The 24,715-nt window shown below is 46.5% G+C and overlaps 1 protein-coding gene across 6 annotated transcripts in view; it reads right to left on the bottom strand.

Annotated features, from left to right (window-relative positions):
* LOC144825271 (protein regulator of cytokinesis 1-like) overlaps window positions 1-24,715 on the bottom strand; it is a 1,077,791-nt gene that overhangs the window by 445,312 nt on the left and 607,764 nt on the right. For all 6 annotated transcript variants that reach the window (XR_013609370.1, XM_078684109.1, XM_078684108.1 and 3 more), the window contains one exon: window positions 18,829-18,972. Coding sequence is in view for 5 of the 6 variants with exons in the window: in XM_078684109.1 (XP_078540235.1) it covers window positions 18,829-18,972 (144 nt within the window). In the remaining variant the exon portion in view is untranslated. The remainder of the gene's footprint in view (window positions 1-18,828; window positions 18,973-24,715) is intronic.

The following is a 24,715-nucleotide window of genomic DNA, read 5'->3' as shown; positions in this document are numbered from 1 at the left end:
GTCGAAGGTCCAGAGTTTTGTTTCAAGTTTGTCAGGATAAATCTAAAGTATTGGGACTCCGCTCCTACCTATATACCAAATTTAGGGGCTGGATTACCTGCTAGGTCCCTCCTATGGGTGGGACCAGGGAAGGGGGATGGTTACCCCCCTTTCCCTTTGTCCAGTTTCGCGCTGGAGTAGGAGTGCCCAGGTTTGAACTGGACTATGCATGGGACACCTTTTGTGCCCCAGGCAGTGTCTCATTTCATTCAGCCCTCCCTGCTCCAATACACTATGGCCTGTCTGGGGTGGTGCTAGCACCTCCAAAGACAGGAAACCTATTGTCCAAGCCTCCCTCGCTGGAAGGTCTCCCAGCAGCAGGAGGTCAGACTTGTGTCTGTGGCAGCAGCATCCATTTTATGATGCTGAGGTTCTGGTTAACTTTAACCGGGATTAGTAGGAACAACATTTCTTCTCCCTCTAGAAGGGTGGAATGCTACCCCCGTCGCCAGAACTGGCGAGAGGGTAGTATTCCAAAGCATACGACACCTTACACAACATGTTTTGAGAAAGCCAAACCAAAGTTAGCATTCAACCGCGAGGATTATAAATGCACTGGAGTATATGGTATGGCTATATCCTAGAACAGCTATAAGGACATGGTTCTGAAAGCTGCAGACAGGTTCAGCTCATGCTAGAGCCTCAGCTCACATAAAACCAAGCACTCTGCCTTCAGGATTGTTAAGGCCTGCCATAGGAGTGACTTATAGGTGTAAATGTGTCTAGCTATAAGGTTAGATATAGGAATACTATACCTAAGCAAGGGGTAATTACACGACCTTGCCCCAGCTGAGTGATCAGCCAGTTGTGTCAGTTTGGATGGCCAGCAAGGGGTGGCAAAAGATATGCTGCAGCCCCTGGTAGGCCTTGGGTGCACCTATGCCCTGGGTACCTATGGTACACTGTACAGGGACTCATAAGAGTGACCCATTTCCCAATTGGTGATGTACCTAAAGTACATGGTGTGAATTTTAGAGAGAGAACAGCAGGACTGTGGGTCTGATTAGCAGGCCCACAGCCACATTAAGTTGAAACCCAGTGAAGCAAAAAGTGGGATGGACCATAGGAAAGCAGACCCTACCCTCCTACAAAGATACTCTCACTTCACCTTTTGTGTGCCACGAGATCTACGGTGATACACACACCTTCCTATACCTGTTCTAGTGTCCTTCTCTGTGACACCCCACCGTTGGACTATTGGACAGTAATTAGTTTGGTTATACCCCTCCCCTCCCTGCCTCCCTGCAATCCATTTTCCTTTTCCTATACTACTTTGCCATCTTATTACTGTCCCCATACACTGCAGAGTTGTATTATCCCACGGTAATAGATCTTGATTTCATGCTTCAATATTTTGGGTGAATTTGATGTACTTTGCTTACTAAGTAACTTTTAAAGCAACGTTTTTGCATGCTTCAATTTTTGAGGTTCTGAGATTGTTCTTTACTTACTTCGTATTGATATTTACTAACGCAAACTTTCAGTAAAAGATCCTGTCTTCATGCTTCAATATTTAGGGTGAATTTAATGTATTTGCTTACTTAGTACCTTTTCACAAGCAATGCTTTGCACGCTTCAATTAATTAGAGTCATTATAGTCAAAGGTGACGGTAACTGTGCAGTTTTGAGGTTCTGAGAGTTTCTTCACTTAAATCTTATTTATACTTAGAGGCAGACATTCAGTAAATATTCCCCTTGTCCGTGTATCAGGCCCCATTCCCCTTCCACAGGTTACGTGCCTGCTGCCCCTTTCAGTCATTGGTATATCCCCTTTTGTGGGGTCTAGCTCCGCTTTCCCTCACCACTATGGCTGGACAGGCTACGAGTCAACCTCTTCCATTCCTAAATGAGATCGGGGAACCGGAAATCCACTGGACGGAATGGATGAATTTATTTGCCTCTTATCTCATTACCATAGGAGCTGAAAGGTATTCAGCACTCCGCAAACAACATATATTGCTGCATAACCTAGGTATACAAGGTAGGAAAATTTATGACACCTTACCTGATCCTGAGTTAGAGGAGGATGAAGATGATACAGACGAGTTCAAAATTACCCTTTTAAAGTTAGAAGCACGTTTTGGTAACCGGGTGAATGTAGTTTTGGAGCAACATAAGTTCTTTACCCGCATCCAAGGCAAACAGGAGTCTGTCATTAATTATATAGCGGCACTTAGAGGCCTGACACAACTATGCGACTTTGGTGAACTTACTGACTCACTCATCAGGGACCAACTAGTCAGGTGCACGAACAATAGTCGCATCCAAGAAAAGCTTCTAGCAAAAAACCCCACATTAAAAGAAGCGGTAAATGTAGAACACACGGCTAAGTGTATTAAAGAAGTGAAGGCTCCTAATGAGCTCGTTGCCAATGTTCGTAATAGCAATGATGTGCAAGGCAATTACAGTGATAATGAAGTGCTCAAGGTCAGACCTGGAGAGGTCACGGATAATCATACAGTCAAAGAAAAGGAACGGTTAAAGTGCTATATCTGTGGCAGGAGCAATCATCTTGCCAATGATGCACGTTGCACAGCCCACAATGTCACATGTGTTAAATGTAACAAGGGGCATTTGGGTAGAGTGTGTAAAAACAGTGAAAAAGTCCAAGTGAAAGCAGTACACAGTGAAGGTGATGTGCCCCCTAAGTATGTGTTCCAAGTAAAAGCTAGAGTTTGTCAAAGTTCCCTGTGAATAATAAGCCCATTGAGGTGTTTGCTGATTCGTGTGCCCCAGTTACCTTATTCAATATGGATATCATAAACGAGTTATTTGATACCTCTAGTCTTAACATTGTGGAACCTGATATTTCGCTGTAGGGTATGCAGAAGAGAACATCCCGTTAGTGGGGATGATGATGCAGAATATTCAATTCAAAGGGAGAACCACATGGGGCAACGTGTACATGGTAAGCAAGGGTTCCAATCTATTGGGCTGGCATCTTCAAAGAGAGTTGGGGATAGTGCTCGACCCTAATAATAAAGATTAAGTCCAATTAGCTGAGTGGGAGGAGACAACCAGCAGTAATTGATCTAATCTATTTGAAGTGTTGCCCGGAAGAGGTTACCAAGTAGACAGTAATGCCTGCGGTGTACTTCCCACGGAAGTGAACATAATCAAGAAGCAAAGTTCTGGCTTAGGATCTGATGGTGTTAAAATGGGGCCTGGAAAGGAAACCAATGCTCTGGAGGGAATTACTACTGCAGTTCCTAAAATTCCTAGGACTAAGTTAGGATTAGAAATAATTGGCCCCATGGAGCATTTAGGATTTCTGAAAAGATTTCTGATCTTACTTGTGGACTACACTTCTCACTGAATCAAATAAAAGTTTGTTCCAGGGGTTTCGACCAAGTCCCTCATCAATTTCTTAACAGATTCCTTTGCATGTGAAGGTGTGCCAGATTGTATAGTCACCAACAATAGTATTAATTTCTCTTCTATTGAAATGATGGCTTTCTTAAACGATCTGGGCATCAAGCATGAAGAAACCACTTTGCAAGCTCGTGGGAACTGTGACCTCATGAGTAAATCGGTGATCCTGATAAGAAATCTTACGCAACTAGCTTTTGCTAATAATATGGATGTGGACAATACGGTAAGTGAAGGCATTTGGGCATATCACGCCTCTTCCGTTTTGGTAATAGGAGTAACCCCTTTTGCTTCCATCAGGGGAAGAGATCCGTTTGCCAAATCAAGTGTCTAGCCTTTCTCATAGATGTAGCCTACAGTATATTTTCCTTCTCACATATGTATCCTAGCATTTTATCCTCCTGACCAGCAATGTGTTTATCTCTTTTAGCACTACCTGGTTCTATTGTACACTTCCCCTGCGAAGGGAGAAGTGTTGTAATTTTGTGTTCCATAGTGCTTATTCTCCTTAGCAGAAATGTGTTCACCCCTTTTAGCTCTTTTTGGTTCCATTGCATCCTTCCCCTGCGAGGGGAAATGAGTTGTAATCTCCTTTCTCTTTCCCTTGGTACTTTCATTTTCCCCCCCTTCTTCCTTCACCTTTGGAATGTTCCTTGAGAGTTCACTTTAGAATGTTGGGAAGCATGTCAGTTACATTGAGTGGATGACAGAATAAAGACGTTCTCACTTACCTGCCCGAGTAAGATTCTTCATTACAACAGTTGCCTTTTTTGCTCCATGTTTTCCTGCAAGGGTCCCACTAATTAAGCCCTTTTTGTTCAGGCCTCGTCGCTTGTCTTTGCAACTCTGCGTCAGTGGGTGGCTGTGACGTGCAGGCACGTCCTGCTGCTCCACTACTCACTGCGACTCACCTTATCAGCCCTGCAGGTGGTCAATGTCTAGTTATTGCGTCTCTTTAGCCATCGAGCTATGTAAAGGTGTTTGCCTGTTTGCTGCCTCTGCCGCAGATCCGAATTTCTCATCCAAGGTGCCATATAGACAACAAAGCACAGCGGTAGGGACCGAAATCGGAAGAAAGAGGCCCAGTACCCATGCTCCCAAGAACACGTATGTAAAACACTTAAGGGTAGCTGTTCCTAAAGGGGATGATTATGGCTCTTTGAGCTGTGGACTGGATGCAGGTAGGGTGAGCAAAAAAGGGCTAGGATATAGAAAATAAGCAGGTGTGATGATACGTGTTCAGAGCGCTGTGCCGTCATGGGATGCAAGACTCACTTGGAATTCCAGGATGGGCAGTTGTCTCTGGGCCCCTGTAGGAGAGACAACGTCCAACTAAATACTTAAAACCCACTGCAAATGCGTCTGAACTTACTCCATGAACTTGGCGACAAGTAGGCAACAAAGAATATTTAAAGCATTAACCTAGGCAGAAACTAAACGAAACAGACAGGGGCCCGAGGATCAACTCTGAAGGGGAGATCAATTACGAAAGAAAATCAAGAACATTGTTCTAGGTAATGTAGACAAACTACATACCACTGCACATTCCGAGGTGAGAGGTTCCACCAACGGTTGCAGCGTGAGACAAGCGAGGCGCAGGCTGATCTCACACTGCTTTTAAAAGCACCACGGAGACACGCAAGTCAGTCGCGTTTGATTAAAATTGAGCTGACAACTCTAATACTGCAAAGTGCCTTCTATTTAAAGACAAATCCTTACTTTCTGGTGACTTCAGTTGTCGTACTGCCTGCCAGCCATTCTCAGCGCTGCCAGGAACAGCTTGTGTAACAACCTGATCTCGTCTCGGGGCTCCCTCTGTGCAGATTGTGGAGTCACAAATTGAATTCTGGGAAATTTGCTTTAACCCAGTTGAGCGAGAAAAGAGAAGAAAGATTAACATTAAAGAGGACTGAATTCCTCTCGAACCAAACTTCAAGTAAACAAAAGTTTTTTACAATTCTACATTTTTAAGCAAATCCTACAACAGCGATTTGTACGCTTTTCTAATAATATTTTTATTTTGGCACACTTTTTTTTCCTTTCCAATATTTTTTTATTTACTGGTCACTCAGTGTATAGTGCAGATCACAGCGATTTGCAAGCTGGTCAAACTTTTGGATTTATACAACACCTTTTAACACAGCGATTTGCACGCTTGTCAAACTTTTGGTTTGCTACAACATTCTTCAACACCCTTTTAACATGCAATGTGTCCAAGCTCCAGCGCCGTTTTTACAAGAACCTGGAGAGCCACCTTTAGAATGGAATTTGTGTCAAAGATCCTTCAAAGCTTTTCTAGGAGCGATTGATGGACACAAATTTAGAACTGAAAGACGTAAAAGTTTAATGTATTATCACTTAGGTGAAGGACAAGGTTTATGACCATTTAACCGAACATGAATATTTAGATGAATTTGATACAGCGGTTGCACAACTAGACAACTACTGTTATGAGTACAAGAATACGGTTGCACACAGATACAAATGTTTCACAAGAACACAACAACCCTATGAAAGCATAGATACTTATGTTACAGCTCTGAAAAAGTTCTCAACCAAATGAGTTTGATAATTTCTCAGCAGAATTAGTTCATCATCAATTAGTAGCTAGATGTTATTCCAAGAAAATACAAGAACGGTTGCTAGCATGCAAGAACCCATCGTTAGACAAAGCTATAGATTTAGCTAAGAGTATAGAGGGTTCTTCTATCGACACAAGGTTACTGCAGGGTTGTGGAATTTAATAAAATACACACTTGTCCATGGGGCAGGTTGCTTCATGAATCTACTTGTCCTGTAGCAAAATCCACTTGTCCCTTTGGTGCCATGTAGTGCAGCGACAAATCATGGCAGCAATCTCATTATATAAGAACTCTGATATAGCCTCTGATTATGCCAGGGCTCATACCATAGTAGTGTTTGAAAACCTGTAATACCTTTATGTTGCCATGTTTTTTGCAGATCCTCATACTGTAGCTGAAGGTAGTGGTAAGCAATAGTTCCAGAGTTAGAATGCTTTTTTGAGTCTGTGCAAACCTACTGACTTGCAAGTTTAACCCCTTGCATGCTGACGACGGCCCCCCAGCCGTCATGCACTACTGTGCTCGTGTGCTGATGACAGCTGGGGGCAGTCATGACCACACCCGCGCTGAAATCTTCAGCACAGGAGCAGAATCGCGGCAGCATGGAAGGGGTTAAAAAGGTTTTCAACAACTCTTCTCTAATCTTACCATACTGAGAAATGTTGGAAATTTACTTCTGACAATGGCAGACGTCACACTTCTTCCAGAGTTGGAAAGAAAGTGGTTGGAGGGAAAGTGAACTTGCAAACACTCCGATTTTTGCAAGATGCATGAACAAGTCTAAACATACATATTTCCTCATAATAAAATGCAGTTTCATAGATATTTTCTAGGAGTACTATTTCCCGTCCTACTTCTGTAAATTCTTGGGAATTCACGAAAGTCATATAGCTGCACTTAATGCAAGGATATATACCATGGGTGCACTTTGGAGACTTTCTTTAATAATTGGGCCCCTAATTTCGTTTGGCGTTGACCATGACCTTTTGGGTTTATTAAAATTATGTCTCTGTATCAGCTGGCTTCACTGTGAGTGACAGCATTCTTCTCTTTCACTGGGAGCATATTGGGACACAATGTAATTTGGTTCAGGGCCTGTAACCACTGGGGCAGTGTGCTTTTTTAGACCAAAAAATATTTTTGCTTTTGCCAATGTTTCTTATAATGCTGAGTGCCCGGCAGCTCCGACACCAATAACACAAAAACCATGCCAAAACAATTCACACATTGACAAAACTCAAAAGCGGACCATCAATTTCAGACCTACAGGCTTTGCCAATGCTCAATTATTTTTGTTTCCCATAATCTTAATGAAACGTGTTACACTGATTTTCCATTATGAATTTTATTGGGAAACACTAGCATGCATCAACATGTTACTAAATGATCCTGCAAATAAATGGTACCTGACATTTTACAGTCGTTTAGCTAAGTGTTTTTTTTCCTGCTTTCATTTTTTTAATGAACATTTTCTTATGAAGGCAAAGAATCATCAATCTTGCTTTCACACTTCTGCAAATATTTGCATCAAATCAGAGCATTGTGGGAGCATTATACATAGCCCCATATTGCTAAACTTTGAAAACTTAGGTACACATGTTTATACTGGAACCACAGTCAGTAGTGCAGTCGGAGCTTACAACATTTACTTACAGCACTCACCCTAATAATAAAGGCTTTCAATTAATGAACCATGAATACAAGTTTGACGAGCATTAACATAGGGACACAAATATTACCTTAACCGTAGACAGTTTCCTTCCCTGACCCACAATGTGGTACTGCAGACTGGCAGCCAAAGGGTTTGTGCTGCAGGGAGTTGGGCCTACTTGTCCCAAGGACAAAATACACATGAAAACTTGTGGCCCTTGACCCCAAACAATATGTCCTGGGTGTCGGGCAATAGGAATTCCACATCCTCGTTACTGGAAGAATCACTAGCTAAGTCCACGATTTCAGGTGCAGTAGTTAGTAAACCCACCAGCAAAGGTTTTTCAGGAAACCCAATACCTAAAATGTATTCTAGACCAAATATTTTGCAACAACAATCTCATGAGGCAAGCAGAGAATTAGTTCTGGTTGAAAGATGTGTAAGTACCAATGATGACAAACTGGTTGTAGACCTTAACCTAAATGTTCAATGCGCTGGGCCGTCGTGGAATGCAAGACTTCCTTGGAAATCCAGGATGGGCAGATGTCTCTTGGCCCCTGTAGGAGAGACACGACGTCCAACCAAACAAATACTTAAAACCCACGGCGAATGCGTCCAAACTTAATTCAGCAGGTCTCAGGATGGATGTACATCATAGGGGAAATCCTATTTTGAAGAGTTGCCCTCACACATAGTGAAGGTGCCTTGCTTCATCATTGGACGTTTTTGCTCCTCATTGGCGCTGCAATCCCTCATGGGCCCTGTGAGAAGGCTCTTTGTAAAAAAACACCATAGTAGTGAGTGGAGTAAGTGCAGTAGTGGGTTAAAAATACCTAGGTAGTACCCAAAGATGGGTTTTATTCCTGGGTTCACCGGGTATAATAAAAACAGAAACCAAACTGATTTTCCATTAATGAGGAAATATAGTTTGGTTCAGATAGTGTGTGCAGTGATGAGGGTCATGCTGTCGACATGTTTCACGCTCTGTTGGTCCGAAAGGGATCCTTGGCGTTTCATCAGTACCAGGTACAATATGAAGTGTTGATGTGAATAAAAGAAAACTTATTTTAAAACACAGGAGGAAAAACTCCCTAATCAGTCTCAGGAAGACTAGTCGTAATGGTGCCGGAAACTAATAAGTCAGTCACCCAAGATAAATAATCCAACCTAAAGGAGACAGAAGAGAAAATATATGTATAAGTATGTATCTGTCACATTGAAAGTAAAGTGGCTGAGAAAAGGAGGCACATGGAGAGTAAAACCTTGATACACATATTGAAGGTGATCCTGTATCACAACTGATGTCATACATCTCAAGCGCTGACCGACCAATATCCAAATGCACAAAGACATAGAATTGATCTAAAGTAACGCCAGTTGTACTCCGCTCATAGTATTAGAATCCTGGATAGATGACAAAAGACAACATAGGTTTCTCGCTTACCCTTAAGTAGTGGAGGTAAGGGTCTCAAAGACAAGCCACCATACTGGGCCCATTCTTCTGTGCCCCATCCAGTGTCATCTTAAGGATTTTTGTTGCCCCGGGCAAGAAATGTTTTTGGGGCCTCTATTTGGAGCAACTTTGAATTTTATCACACATTTTTTGCAAATCCAAGCCCAATGTTGCCTAACAATATTGAATTTTAAATTTAAGGTTGGTATGGAGAAATACACATAAGTGAGCTAGAGGGAAGGATTACCTTTGGGCCATGGGCAACTGCCCACGTTGCCCAGGTCTTAAAATATCTTTAACACTGTCCTCCAGTTCTCTAGATTATGGCTCACATCTCCAACATCTTGGTATTCTCCATGTCTTTGTCTCTTATACACTCATAGCATGAATATGGAATTGTGTGGGGACTGGATATGCAGCATATTTAACAGTATTGACACTGGCTAGGGCGGAGGAGAAAGAAATGTCCATATAAGACGCCATCCTGGCCTCTGGATATAGTGAAAATAATGAAAATTCTTGCTGCGAGTACTCTAATTTTCTTGTAGGATATTTAGGAACCCCAGTGTACCTAATGCACTTAAGTGTGCACTGCTGTGATGTCTGAAGTCATTTTAAAGCCAGACCTGCCTGGCAGGCTGGTTTAAAAAAAAACTGTCCAATTCAATTTTGGAATTAGAAGTATTTTGAAGTCCAAAACTACCTTTGTGTAGCTTATACATCACCCCTAAGGTCTGCCCTTGGGGCCTCAAGGGTAGGGCACATTGTTATGACATGAAGTGACACTGAAATTTGTTTTATATGCCCTGGTAAGGAAAGAAAACCACAGTAGTTTTTCCCTAGTGTAGCCCCATAGGCTAACATACGATGGCTTTATTAAACTTAAAGTCTAACTTTTGATTGGAGCTAGCTAGACATATTCAAAGTATCAAATCTTGGTTACAATACATCCAATAGCTTCCCAAGGTCCGTTTTTGTATAACCATTACAGGAAAATAGTTTTAGAAACTTACTATACTGGGGTTAACTAAAGCAGCCATGTTGCAGCCCCTTCTGATCAGTAAGCATTTTACAACCCAAGCCAAGCTGTTACTCGAGTAGGTGTGAAGAGGGCCAGGGCTGAAACAATGGAGCCATTTGGGAGGAAATTTGCTTCCCAGAGAAGCCAGGGAGAGAAAGGGAGATAAAAAAGACTTTGAAAGCCGAAGAACAGAGGTCAAAAGATCCAGGCCAGCCCTCACTTCTTTAATCGCCAGCCAAATGGGAGTCCCCTAATTAGATTAGGAGAGGGACTTGCAGGGGAGTATAGTCAGATGGCAGCTATATCTCTGGGCTGAATTCCACAGTGAACAGTGCATTCTCAGTCACAATATGCCAAAACTTTGCAGGAAGTAATCCTTTAAATTGACCTAGTGCAAAAACAAAAATATTAAATTTCAACGAAAATGAATGGATTCCTTTTTGATTTTTTTCTAAATTACTCGCACTTCAATTTTACAAAAGATTTTGTGATCCAAAATAAAGGGATGCCATGGAGCTTGTTCCAGCTAGTCTACTTAGTCTCCCAGAAGTAGAGTTTAGGGACCTACGTAGAGCTAAGGAATTGCCAGCACCCTCCAATTCCAGAGAGGCACTACTGATAAAGGAGCTTATGGCCTGGGCAGAGGGCAAGCTAGAGGTCAGGCCTTTAAAATCAAAGAGAATCCAGCGATAGAAAGAAAGGGGGAGGAACACTCCTAGACCTCAGTGATGAGGAGGATTAACTCCTCTCCCACATATACAGTGACCAGAGCCCTACCTAGAGCAAGTGGGGGGAAGAGGATCCACCAAAGGAGAGCCAGGGCTTTACCCTTGGGGAAAGAGTTGGAGGCACAGTGGGAAGTCCTAGAATCAGAAACGTGGACCATGGCGAGGAAGGAGAGGAAAACCACAAGAGGAGGTAGAGCGGAAGATGGTGTCAGCGAAGCAGAGAGAAAAGTGTTCAGGGGTGGTGTGTATGACCCCAAGACTACCCAGGGGGATTGTAAGTACCAGGAAGGAAGGACTGAAATGGCTGACTGCTTATTAGAGGGCCCTCAAGATGAGGAGGGTGAGTTTTTCATACTGGGTGTTTACTCCTGTGGGAACGGATTCCAGTAGCGGGGAGAGATAGGCTCTTAACCCCTAGAGGGAGAGGCTGAATTATATCGTTATATGAAGCAGAGTTTAATCAGAAGACTTGGTCTCACTCCAGACCAGTACAGGGTGCAGTTTAGGGACACCCAGAAAGTCAGTACCCAGTCCTGGGTTGACTTTGTGGACCTATCTGTCAAGGTACTAGAGGGCTAGATACAGGATAACAAGATAAGTCCCTATATGGGGCTGTACAATATGATAATGAAAGCACATATAGGCCAATTGTCCTACAGCAGTATCTAGTTGACTCTAAGCTGTCTAGTCCCTTGAAAATGGATGAGACTGCAGATGAGTGGGTTGGCACCAGGATGATCAAGAAGAACCAGGGAGGTGATCAGAAGAAAAGAGGAAGTCTCTTTCTAGGGGAAAGTCATTGGGTAACCACGAAAAAAATAGAAGAGTCCTTAAAAGGTCCCCAAACACTAGAGCCAATCTACTTACAAGGTAAAGGGATATCAGGAAAGAAATTGACCCTACAAAGGCGGGGTTGTGTTTTGTTTTGTTTGCTTGCACTCAGGGAACAAAAAAGGAGATATTGTCTGCACAATGAAGACCCCCATCAGAGGGTAGTCTAAGGGGATTGTTAGTGAAGGTGCTGGGGTGGACTTTTGCCCAGAGATAGGGAAAGAGTATGCAGCGGTGACCTTAGATTCTGAGGGTGGGGTGGAAGTTGCAACCCTGGCAGCCTAACCTTCAAGCTTGGAGAAGTACGATCAAAGGCCTAAGATCAACAGGGTTGAGGTTCTGAGGGAAACATGAGCCAGTGTGACCATGGAGGTTCACAAGCTGGTTTCCCCAGAACAGATACTACCTGGTGCATTTCACCAGGTCACCTAGGCAGACAACCAAGCCAAGCTTCATCCCATTGCAATGGTGAGCTTGAAATTAGAAGGAGTGACTAGCCCTAAGATGACAGTTTGGTCTCCTAGCCTTACAGTGGAGTGTCTATTGGGCAAAGATCTTGAAGCTTCTGAATGGTCAGGTGTGGAAAAGGAGGTCCACACTAAGATGCCGGACCTTACTGAGTGAGTTTGGGCTGCAACGATGGCACAGGCTGCGCATCAGGGGAGTAATGACACTTGGACCAGGCGGTTTGTTTGACTTCTTTGCTCCCATTCCAAGTATCACAAAAAGCCATCAACGAATAACTCTCCTCACATCTAGAACAGAACCTCCTACTAGACTCCTCCAAATCCAGATTTTGCAGCAACCACAGCACAGACAGCCCTCATCATGGCTACCAACCCCATTCAAGCCCTACTCAACAGAGTAGAGACTGCAGCTCTGTTCCTCCAAGACTTTCAGGCAGCACTTGCTAAGGTCTCCCAACACACACTCATCACAAGGCTGCACAACATAGGCATCCAATGATTGCTTCTTTCCTCACTTGAAGAACACAGCCTGCCTTCCCTCTTTCACCTCTGAACCCAGGGAAATAATCTGTTGACTACACAAAGGATCCTCACCCAGCCCCACCCTTAACACTTATATTACACCTCTTTCCAGCATTGCCAAAACCCACGGACTATCATATCCTACGCCGGTGACAACTCATCCTCTTCCCCTCCAAAGACCCCATCAAGACCAATTCCCATAACATGAATCGGACCTACTCCAACCCCCTTCCTCTCCCACCCCAATGACCACCCTAGGAACCTAGGCATCATTCTGGACGACAAGTGAACCATGACGACTAAGGTCAGCTATGTCTCCTCCTACTGCTTCTTTATCCTCTGAATGCTTCATAAGATATTCAAATGGCTAGCCCAAAGCTCAAGACACTAACACCCAGGACCTCATCTCCAGCTGACTGGACCGGACTACGGCAACATTCTTCGCAGGTACCGCAGCACACTTGCTCCTCAGACTACAGACCATGCTGAACACCGCCGCCACACTTGCGGGTTCGTCTAAGGACATCCAGGACGTCATCTCCTACCTCAGGGAACGCCATTGGCCCCCTGTACAGAAAAGATGCGATTTCAAGCTCCTAACCCATGCATACATGGCCGTACACAACTGAGGACTAGCCTACTTTAACTACCACCTGAATTTCCATCAGCCCACTGTACCCCTTAATCTAACCCTCACCCCCAGCATGTAGCAGATACAGAGGTCGCTCCTTCTATCCAAGAGCAAAGGCATGGAAAGAGCTACCCTTTCATCTATGGACCTCCCCATCTCTTCCAGATTTCTGAAAGTCCATGAAGACCTGGTATTATGCTAATCAACTGGACCCTGCCAGCACCTGGATACCTTCACAGGTTACCAGTAGCGTTCTACAAATCAACTGATTGATTGGGCCCTGGAACAATAGGCTAAGTCTCCCAGAGCAAGAGAGGGCAAAAGGTCTGGTGAGCCAGCCCAAGCAACTTAAACGGTCTAAGAGAAATCAAACCCTGAGGGGGAGGATATGGCTGGTGGACCCATCAGAGAGTAGCTGTGACAGGTACAAAGAGATTCTCCCACTCTTGCAGGGCTGAGGCAAACTGCTTCTAGGCAAGACCAGGGTGATGTAGGTTGTTTCCACAGAGTCTATTGGAAGGATGAAGTCCTCTATAGTGAGGCCAAGGACCCCATACTAGGGGCAACTAGGAGAGTGGTGGTCACCCAGAAGTTTAGAGAGTTCCTCATCACCTTGGCACATGGCATCCCCTTTGCTGGACATTTGGGATAGACCAAGACCTGGAACAGGATGGGCAACCATTTCTATTGACCCCTAATGTCTGAAAAGTGAAAGTGGTTTTGCAGCTCCTGTCAAGCCAGTAGCAAGAAAGGGGGCAAGCAAAAGGCTCCCTGGATATCAAGGCAAGTGGTTGAGATTCCCTTTGAGTGGGTGGGGATTGGCATGGTTGGTCCCCTAGACCCACCAATTGCCTCTGGGAACAGACCTATATTAGTGGTAGTGGACCATGCCACGGAATACCCAGAGGAAATACCCCTCAAGACTGTCACTGTTCCCCAGTGGCCAGAGCCCTACATGGCATTTTCACCAGTGTGGGCTTTCCCAAGGAGGTGGTCTCAGATAGGGGGCTCATTTTATGTCTGCCTACCTTAAGGCAATGTGGTATGCATGTGGGGTGACCTACAAGTTCACCACCCCTTATCCCCAGACCAATGGTTTGGTGGAAAGATTCAATAAGACCATGAAGGACATGATCATTGACTTATCGGACAAACTCAGGTGGAGATGGATGTTCTCCTCCCATTCCTGCTGTTTGCTTACAGAGATGTCACAGAAAGGAATTGATTTTAGACCTTTTGAGTTACTGTTTGGCCATCCTGTAAGAGAGCCATTGAGTTTGCTTAGAGCTAAAAACTATTGTACTGAACGAAAATAGTGGGATGACTGAATGATAGAATTGGTCAGAGTTACTTGCATAGACACCATGTTGGACTTTTTTAATTGTCCTTGTATGGGAACGATGCAATTCAATTGCTGAACTAAGTCTTCTATTAGGTAGGCAAAGGAACTAAATACCCCAGATGAAATCCTCAGATAAGTGGCTTCAAGATGTGACTGAATGTGGTGTGGCTAAGGAAAAGCACATCAAGTGCTCCAACATTGAAACTAGGTTTAACAGGTATTCGAAGTGCTGGGTGACTGTAGTTTACTAAGCTATAGCATCCACTTACCCTGCCATCCCCAACCAAGGCCCCTGACAGATAATTACCAATTCATCTAAAGTGCACTGCGGAAATGCTTCATGCGAATGCAGGTGAGAATACCTTATACTGCTGCTTGTTATGATGTAGAATGATACTTGCTAAGTTGAGCTTTCACATCACACTGCTTGCTGAACCTGCTTAAAACCAACAAAAATAATTTTAGAACAAACTTCTAAACCTCAGAAGGGTAAATGAAGCTTTGGGGTCTCTTCTACTTCCAAAACTTGTAAAAGTCTAGACAAGAACCGTTTTTAGGTCTCATGCGCAGTTTCTTTGAGGAATCTTCTTTAATATCAGTGGGCCTGGAAGCCACCCATTCTTTATCATTGGTTGGCTTCAAAATCGTTCTCAATTGCTAAATTCCTGCTGGTCAGCGCTGCTTTTGCCATCTCCATCTTCTCGTGTGTGGCCCTCCCCTGGAACATAGACCAAATACTTCTGTCTTTCCACTACGAGCGCTTTTGTGGAGTCACTCTACAGAGTGCAGCTTTTGTGGCAGTATTTCTCCCCTGTCGGTCTACTACCTCCCAACCTCCCTATGAAGCATTGGTAGCTCTCACTTGAATGTTTTTATTGAAAGTGTGTTCTGTGGCAAGGCATATTAAAATTTATTTAAACGTGCATTTTCACAGATGTATGGATTGTAAGCTTTAAAATTCAATCATTTCATTTTAGAAATGCATTCATCAGCAATTGTGGCCGTCAAGAAGCCATTTTCCACCCATTGTGTTGCTAGCTGTATGCTCCGCAGTGAGTGAAGTTCCCAGCACATAGTGCCACATGAGAGATGGTAACATTACACATAATAAACAATTAACAGAGTCCGTGCTTAATTTGAGCTGGTGGTTTCCAGTGTCGGCACAGGCGGTTAATTCTCAAACGGATACTTGTGACAGTCTGCCACAAGGTGACACTCTGGCTGATTTAGAGATCACCACAACATAAGTTAATTATTAATTCAATATTCATAAAAAATTACTATTGTTTGAGGCCCAACCCATTCTTACAGCTTTGGGTACCTGAAATAGCTCTAATTGTCACACTTGTAAAAGTGTGATTGTTAGTAGTTGTGTGGTAACCATCATTAGCAGTTTGTGAGGCACAATATGTGATTTAAGCCGTAGTGGCCTCCTGACGAGAGCCCTGGCACTTTTTTTTTTTTTTTTTTTAAACAAATTAAGCACTGCAGAGAGGCACAATAAATCAACCGGGAGGGCAGATGACAATGCTTTGTCCCGTTGTGCTTAGTGAAAGACTCTGGCCTGCTTCCAAGGATCAGATGGGTCCACAGATAGACGGCAGATACACCCATGTTGACATTGCTGAATGGAACCTTGCGATGGTGCAGGATTTTTTCATGCCGTCTACTCACATGCAGGCTCTTTGTAGGGGTGTCTGCATTATTTGGACTGTTGTTTCCCTAGCACAGCCGCTTGAAGTTAACAGTGATGGAAACGTTATATATTTTTGCAGTGGGAACCTTGAATGGGGATACATCCCCTTCTGCCCAGTCCCTTTTTAGGTCGAGCGTCAGCGAAAGACCTATTGTCAGCCGTATTTGGAAATGTGGACACGAGAGAGGCACGAGCGCAGAGCGCAGATTTCACCTCGTGGGCGCGCACGGCGCCGTGCCCCTCTCGTGCCTCATTCCCATGCACAAACTCACAGCCACACTCACGCATGGGCACATACACAGCCACACGCATACACAGGCACACACACACTGCATACACACACGCAGACTCACGCGCACACAGACACATGCACAGACACATTCGAACACACACAGACACACGCGCGTACACCCCCCCCTCCCACTCACCAGGCTCTTTCGGCATGTTGCGCGTCTCCTCCGCAGCGCTGGTCTTCACCCGGGCCCCAGTTCCGTGTCTCCTCCGCAGCGCTGGTCTTCACCCGGGCCCCAGTTCCGTGTCTCCTCCGCAGCGCTGGTCTTCACCCGGGCCCCCTCCCGGGACCCGGGACTTCAGATGCCGCACTGCGCTTTGGCGCCGGGGCTCGGAGCGCGCATGCGCGGGCAGCACCCGCCCTCTCACAACGAGCAGCTGACTTTTCCCAGAGAAGCTTGTTTTTTACGTTTCATTGATAACTTCAGACTAACGCTTTTTTTCAGGTTTACAGAACAGGAACTCGATCCGAAGGTATTGGAGCGCTTTACATGAGCGCAAGTTACGTTACCCAAGGCACATTTACTTTTTGTTAAACAGGGAGAGATTAAGTGATTTGCCCAGAATCACGGGATGTTGAGCTGACGCCGAGGGTCGAACCTGTTTACCCTGCTCCCTAAATCGGCAGCTCTGGCCGTTAGGCTACATACTCTCCACTCTCCTGCCATTAAATATCAATTTCTTACTAGTGTCTTGGTTACCATGCCCCCAGCTACTTTTTGAATCAGAGGTGAATAAAGCCTAGGAAAACCAATCTAGACCAGGCATCTTCATTTTATTGACCATTAAAAGGTAATTCGTGTGACCTCTAGCCACTCACGGAGTGGAGCTCGGCATCTACGTCACCACGCCGCTGCCCGGGTCACGGGAGATCAAGTACAGGGGATGCAGCACAGCGTGCATGCAGCCCTGTAGTAAAACTAGCGGCTTTGAACCTGGAACTCTAGAGCCTCTCAGGTTTCACTTTTATGTGCAAGACCACAAAGGTATGCTGCCAGCAAGAAAGCTGAACTGATTAGCCTTCCCCTTGATCAATGGTATGGCTAATGTTCAGAGCCACCTCCACTGCTGCTTGGGAAATGATCACCTTGGAGCAAAACACGCGCTCATTAAAAGTAAAGGTTAGTATTATAATGTAATGGAGCCGGCTGGACCCCAAAACCCACTCTCCATCCGGAGGTAGTAGGGGAAAAATACAGATTTACCGAACTCACCTTGGAAAGGATATATTTTTATTTTAACCGTGAAGTTGTCAAATTAATTTGTGCAGTTGCATTTAATTAAAAATATATAATTTTTGAAGTGATGAAAATCTGCAACTTTGTTAACAGGAGGGAATACAAATGCACTCATTTCTTTGCGTGTTTTTTGAGCAAATGCTAAAGGAAATTGGGATTGCATTTTGGAGTATAAAGTGCATTTCGTTAAATTGTTTTATTGTGAATAGAAAACGAGCACACTTAGTTTTTGGCAATCTATTTAATTTCGGTACAGAAGATCAACTCGGCCCTAGGCGTGGAATGGAGACCGCTTTAAATGACCCGCCAGCCTTGTGTAAAACAAAAACACCAAAAATGCATACATATATAGATACATACATAGAACGATTTTGGATCAACAGTCTCCATCCATTGATCGGTTTCCCCACCATTCCCTTCATTTTTATTTGCACGTTCAATCCCAGAACAGAATGAGTTGGAGCTATTGGCATTGTAAATGGCAATTCCTTTCATTTAGGTTTTAAAAACCAAGACGTAAATAAAAGGCATTGTCATTTACAATGCCAACAGCTCAAACTCTCACAAATGCGAGACCTATTGCATTGCAAATGCTTGTTCTTCTCCCTACCCACCAGCCACAGTCTGTACCACCCCTCATGACCCCCTTCCACTGCTACAGGACTGAAGGAAAAAAAAAAATCTATGAATCATCCAGTGCTGGCTGCTTCATAGCATTTTTAACAGTTCTGTTATTTACCCACCACCCAATTGCCAAAGCCAATAGCTCCCCCATAGGAGAGACCTATAGGCTTTGCCAATGCTTGTCAAAAATAGGCATTACAAATAAACATGAAGGATTCTAAAACTTTTGAGCAAGTATCCCTGTGCCATAAAGCTGGGAAAGATCACTCCGGTTTTTTACTAGAACTAGAAACTTCAGGAGGCACAAGTTATGAATCCAAAGAATATTTCTTAGTTGACTTACCCTCAGTCTCCTTTCCACAATCAGATTCTGCGACCTTTGCCATTGTTCCAACACAGAATCCATGAATCTCTGCTCATTAATTACAAACACCTGAAGCTGTTCTTCCTCCCATGCAATAATTCGAGCCACCAAATCCTCCTTCAGCTGCAGGAGAAAACAAAATTTGTTTTTTCCCCCCCAATATAAAAGGGTCATTGAGCACTTCACATGCAGAATATATGAGTGGCGCAAACTATGATTAGAAAAATGAAGCTTAATGACACTGGTGTTTAGGGAAAAACCACACCAGTTTTGGAGGGATAAGATTGGCTGGGTGTCCTGCTGCTCTACCACTGCAGAAGAGCCTGCTGCCTAAAGGCAGCTGAATGGCATCTATACTGCAAGTAGTTAAAAGAAAAAAATATACCCAAAGAATATAACCTCTAGATGAAAGTGAAAGGTACTGACATCTTCATTGTTTCTAGTCTAAATATAGGTAAACCAAAAGAACCCTTCACAAGGTGTTTTCAACTCTGCCAACAATTCAGAGATTGTGAACAAAATATAGTTTAATTAGACCGGACACAAGCCTAGGTAGACCGAAATTACTATAAATATCACTTCTGAATTTTGGAAAGTAAGGCGAGATGTAGAAATGAAGACCGAGGGATAACCAGGTTACTACCTTCCATAACACTTGGTTGGATACTCCAAAATCATATTACTCACCTTTAGAATATTCCCAGGCATGAGGCTGAATCTGGAGAATTCTTGAGCCATGGACTCACTCTTTCCTAAGAGTACCAATCCTTACAGGACTATACTTTTTGTTGAAGTTCTGATCTGTGACTGAAGAATCAATGTTATCAGAGATGTTCCATAGTTAAAATATTTTCTGGTAAACCTTTGCCTGTTTGCTTTCACCCCCCTCGCCCCCCCACCTATCATCTATCCTCCCCATGATTGCTGAGGCGAGGAGCGTGTTGGCTGTGTGTGGCGGCTGAGTCCGGTGAACCGCGGCAATATTCTGGCGGGCCCCCCGTTCGGCGGCTACATCGGGCAGCGGAGAGGGGACCCCCCCCCTCCCCATCGAAACTGAGCAGTGCATGGCCGGCAGCTAGGCTCCGACAGTGGCTTGGGTGACGACTTTGGGGCGGATGGAGGGGAGTTCGAATTGTCTCCTATGAGCCCTGAGGTGTGCGGTGTGGACTCCTGCTGGGAAGCGCATAACGCTGCAGCGGCTAATAGCTCCTGACCAGAGGCTGGGTGTGTGTCCGCCACTGGGGACAAGGTACAGGCGCTAATACTGTGAGACTTCAATCTAATGCGAGTTAGCGCGCCGGCCCCCTGGGAAGAGTGCGCTCCCCCCCAGACCTCGAAGGAGCGGCGGAGATCTGATCGGTGTTCCCAGTCTGGAGGGGGAGGCGCTTCCCGGACACCCCACGGCCTGCCTGAGCTCTTCCTTGCACCCGAAGTTCAACATGACGAGGGGCGGTAACAGCGGCGGCACCACGAAACAGGGCCCGATGGACAAATTAGCAAGGCCGGGCGGGGGTGCAGGGGCACCCGGTGGCCAACAGAGCTCGGGACCGGATAATGCGGCGCTGATGGCATCTATTACACAATCAAGGGACATGCTGGACGCAAAAATTGGGGCTGTCGGGGCTGTGACCTTGCTCCGAAAAGATTTACTTAACGCTGTCGCCCGCATCACCGAAACAGAAACCAGAATCACGGAGGTGGAAGATGATGTGGTGATCCTTAAGAAGAAGGTGGCTGCTATGGAAGGGATTCAAAAGGGGCTTGACCTCCGGGTTGAGGATGCAGAAGGACGGGCCCGGAGGAACAACCTGCGGTTTGTGGGATTTCCGGAGGACAGTGAGAAAGGCAACATGGATGCTTTCCTGACCCAGTGGCTGGAGGGGTGGCTTCACCCGGAGTCCCTCTCGCGCTGCTTTGTCGTGGAGGGGGCACATCGCGCACTTCTTCCGAAGCCACTAGTGGGGGCTCGCCCCCGACCAGTGAATGCCAAACTGCTCAATTATCATGATTGAGACACTATCTTGCGACAAGCCCGCGCCAAAGAACCTCTAATGTACGAGAACCACAAAATTCTGATATTTCCGGACTACACTAGGCTAGTGCAGCAGCAACGACAGTCCTTCACTGCAGCTAAAGCGCGACTGCGAGAACTCAAGATCCAGTATGCCCTGCTTTATCCGGCCTGCCTGCGGGTGGTGTTCCAGTCCTGCACCCAGTTCTTTAATTCTCCGGAGGAGGTCTTTGCATGGACAGATGAGACGGTTCGAGTTAAAGTGCATACCCCTCCGAGACGTGATTCTGACTCGTCATCCACGGCGGGACACCCAAGGACTCCCCGATGATCGCGGAGTAGGAGCAACTGGAGATCGCGCTCCCAGAAGCGCCCACCTCCTCAGGAGGTGGCGACGGAGGACACTGAAGCGGCTGACTCAAATCCTGAAGCTCTGAGGCCTTCTGTTACTTTGAGTCCGTCGGACGCAGAGACCCCCAGTGGCTGTTGACCGTGATGGCGCAGGGGACGATAATGCTTCTTGAAGACACACCACCTGAACTTTTGCTTATCAGTGAATGTCTGTAGGTGGGACATGGGTCGGGGGATGCTGAGAGAGGGCGGGTATACCCCCGAAGTTTGCTTAGTAAGTTGGGTAAGGGGTGGGCTATGATCAGGTGGGTAGTTGGGTGGGATCCATTGGCGTAGTTGGTCTCTGACCTCCCGTTGGAGGGTGGGGGATCATCTGCACCGCGACAGGTACTTCAATGTTGCTGAGGTATGGGGTGGGGGGATGAAGGGGGAGTTGTGGGCACAGTTTGGGGCGGGGTTGGAGTGGAGGGAGGTCGGGGGGGACCGGGGTGGAGGGGAGGTATGGGGGAGTTGGGGGGTTGGGGTAGTTCGCATTAGCACAGTGTCCATGCGAGCCTGGTTGAACTTATGTCTGTGTGTGGCCTCGGACACCCAGCACCCTGACACTTTGGCCTGTGGATGGCGGCTGATGTACACGAGACGGGCCTCCCACGGGCATCGCTGCGGATTATGAGCTGGAATGTGAGGGGGATGCTTGACAAAGTTAAGGGGGTGCAGTCTTGCGGCTAGGGAAGAGGGAGAAGGCAGATGTGCTGCTCTTACAAGAGACGCACCTCCTGGGAACCAAAACCCTTAGCTTACAAAGGTATGGTTATAATCAGGTATTTCATGCTGGCTTTGCGAGAGGGTCCTGGGGGGGTCGCAGTTCTGATACATCGTAGGGTGTCTTATACACATGAGACGCAATGGATAGATGCCCATGGCAGATTTGTTTTCATTAAGGGAATGGTGGGTGATGAGCCCATGGTGTTTGGCAGTGTGTATGCTCCGCCACCGCTGCAAGAGGCCCTTATAGAAAGGCTGTTTGATATTTGGGCCGAAATCCCAAGTGTGTTGACGATAGTGGGTGGTGACTGGAATGACGTGATGAATGGGCGGATGGACCGCTGTAGGCCCGGAGGGGGTCTGGTTGCGGAAACTCCCACTAAATTGAGCAGCTTGGTGCGGGGAATGGGTTGGATAGACGCATGGCGATACCAGCATACTCATAGCCGTGAATTCACTTATGTCTCTACTGTCCACAAATCCTTCTCTAGAATCGACTACCTGTTCATTCCTCAACCCTGGATTGGGAGGGTGAGCTCTACGTCCATACTCCCGCGTGGCCTGTCGGATCATTACCCGATAATGGTAGACTTGATATTGGATAGGAGGCGGCAGCCTTTTCGATGGCGCCTCTCCACGTGGTATCTGCAACAAGACAATTACCAGTCGCATATGAGAGAGGCCATAGCTCACTACTGGGACGACAACGATAGGCCCGATGCCATGACCCTGTGGGAGGCCCTGAAACCTGTGCTTCGAGGCGTAGACATTGCTTGATGTGCTGCAGACCGTAGGACCCGCAGGGGTGCCATAGAGGAGGTGGCGGATCAGGTCCGCAATTTAGAGGCGGAGTGTGCTTCGGAGGGGAGTGTTGATGCTGTAGGACAATTGCTACAATTACAGCAGTCATACACCTCTCTATTACTAGATGAGGCTTGTCAACTATGGCTGGCTACGCAGAGTAGGATATACCAATGGGGTGACAAATCCAGCACCATGCTGTATAGGCTCTGCCAAGGTGCTTTCCAGGCACAGTCCCTACTGGGACTCCGGGATGAGGCGGGGGATCCTGTGACTGCCCCCGAGGTCCTGGCTGCTAACTTTGCACATTACAATGCGGCTCAATACACCTCCCGGGAGTCACTTCCAGAAGAGGTCGATAAATTCCTTGCGGACCTTCCACCCAGGGCACTTTCGGATGAAGGCCGTGCTCGGCTTGAACTCCCGCTGTCGGCAGAGGAGCTAGGAGCAGCGCTGGGGGAACTGAATACTGGAAAGGCCCCCGGGCCCAACGGCTTCCCGTGCAAGTTTATGAAAACGTTTCATCTCCAGCTGGGGATGCGCTATAGAAAGGCGCTAGAGGCGGCTAGAGAATGTGGCCGCCTACCGGCGGACTGGCGGCATGCGGAGGTTGTGGTCTTCTGTAAACCTGGGAGGCCCCCGGAACGTCCTGAATCATACCGACCGATTTCGCTTCTGAATGTTGAGGCGAAAATCCTGGCAAAGGCCTTGGCTAATCGTCTCCACCCATACATCTCAGACTTGGTCCACCCGGATCATGCCGGGTTTATGCCCCACAGGGCAACGAGACTACATCAGACGCGCGCAGTTGGTGGTGGAGGCGGCGCGGGCAGCTGAGATTCCGGCGGCACTTCTCCTTGCCGATATTGATAGAGCTTTCGATTCGCTGAGTTGGATATATCTCCGAGCGCTCCTGTCTCGCCTAAATCTTGGACCGCATTTCCTCTCGTACATACAGCTACTGTATATGGATCTGACGGCATCTGTGAGAGTGGCGGGGGCAGTCTCCAGCCCCTTCCCTATAGGTCGAGGCAACCGGCAGGGCTGCCCCCTTTCGCCCTATTTATTTGCCCTGGCCATGGAGCCGTTGGCGGCGTGGGTGCGGATGGACGCACATCTGCGAGGTGTTGAGTGGGAGGCGGGGCCGTCTGATAGAATCGCGCTCTACGCCGATGACGTTCTTTTCTTCCGTACGGACCTAAATAGATCAGAGCCTCAGGGTTCTTGAAATAATGCGAATATTTGGCGAAGTGTCTGGTCTCCACTTAAATGTACAAAAATTAAAGCTGTGGGTGCTGGGGGAGCGTGGTGGCATAGGTTCCTGGGCAACGGCACTACAAGAAGGGGCGGGTGGCATTAAGTACCTGGGCGTTTTTCTGACAGATGTGCCCGGAGTCTCCTGGTCCCGCAATGTGCTGTTTGGGACAAAGTACGTTCTGATATGAAAACATGGTCCAGGATGCCTTTGAACATCTATGGCCGCTCGGCCATATTCAAGATGGTGGCTCTCCCTCGTATTCTTTATCAATTACAAAACCATCCGTATCCTATATCGCCGCAGTGGTTTCGACAGGTAAACTCTGCGTTGAGCCAGTTCTTATGGGCTGGTGGGGCGGCAAGAGTGGTGCTCCGCACCTGCTTCCTCTCCACTTATTGTGGGGGGCTGGCCACATCAGACGTCCTGTCTTATTACCAAGCGTCGCAGCTTTTGGTCCTAAACTAGTGGTGGTATGGGGACCGGGGCGACCCGGCCTATGCCCTGGAGAGATACCTGATGGATCCAGACACGCTGCACACTATTTTGTATTCGGCGGCCGTCAGAAAGAGGCTCCCGATGGTTACCCAGGTGGTCTTCCAGGTGTGGCGTGGAGCTCTCTGCTGCATGGGGTGGTGGAACACGCTGACAAGGGAAACCCCGTTGTGGCACAATGGGAGGCT

Source organism: Lissotriton helveticus, chromosome 3_1 (genome assembly GCF_964261635.1).
Source record: "Lissotriton helveticus chromosome 3_1, aLisHel1.1, whole genome shotgun sequence".
Taxonomy (NCBI): Eukaryota; Metazoa; Chordata; class Amphibia; order Caudata; family Salamandridae; genus Lissotriton; species Lissotriton helveticus.
This window is presented reverse-complemented; position numbering and strand designations above follow the sequence as displayed.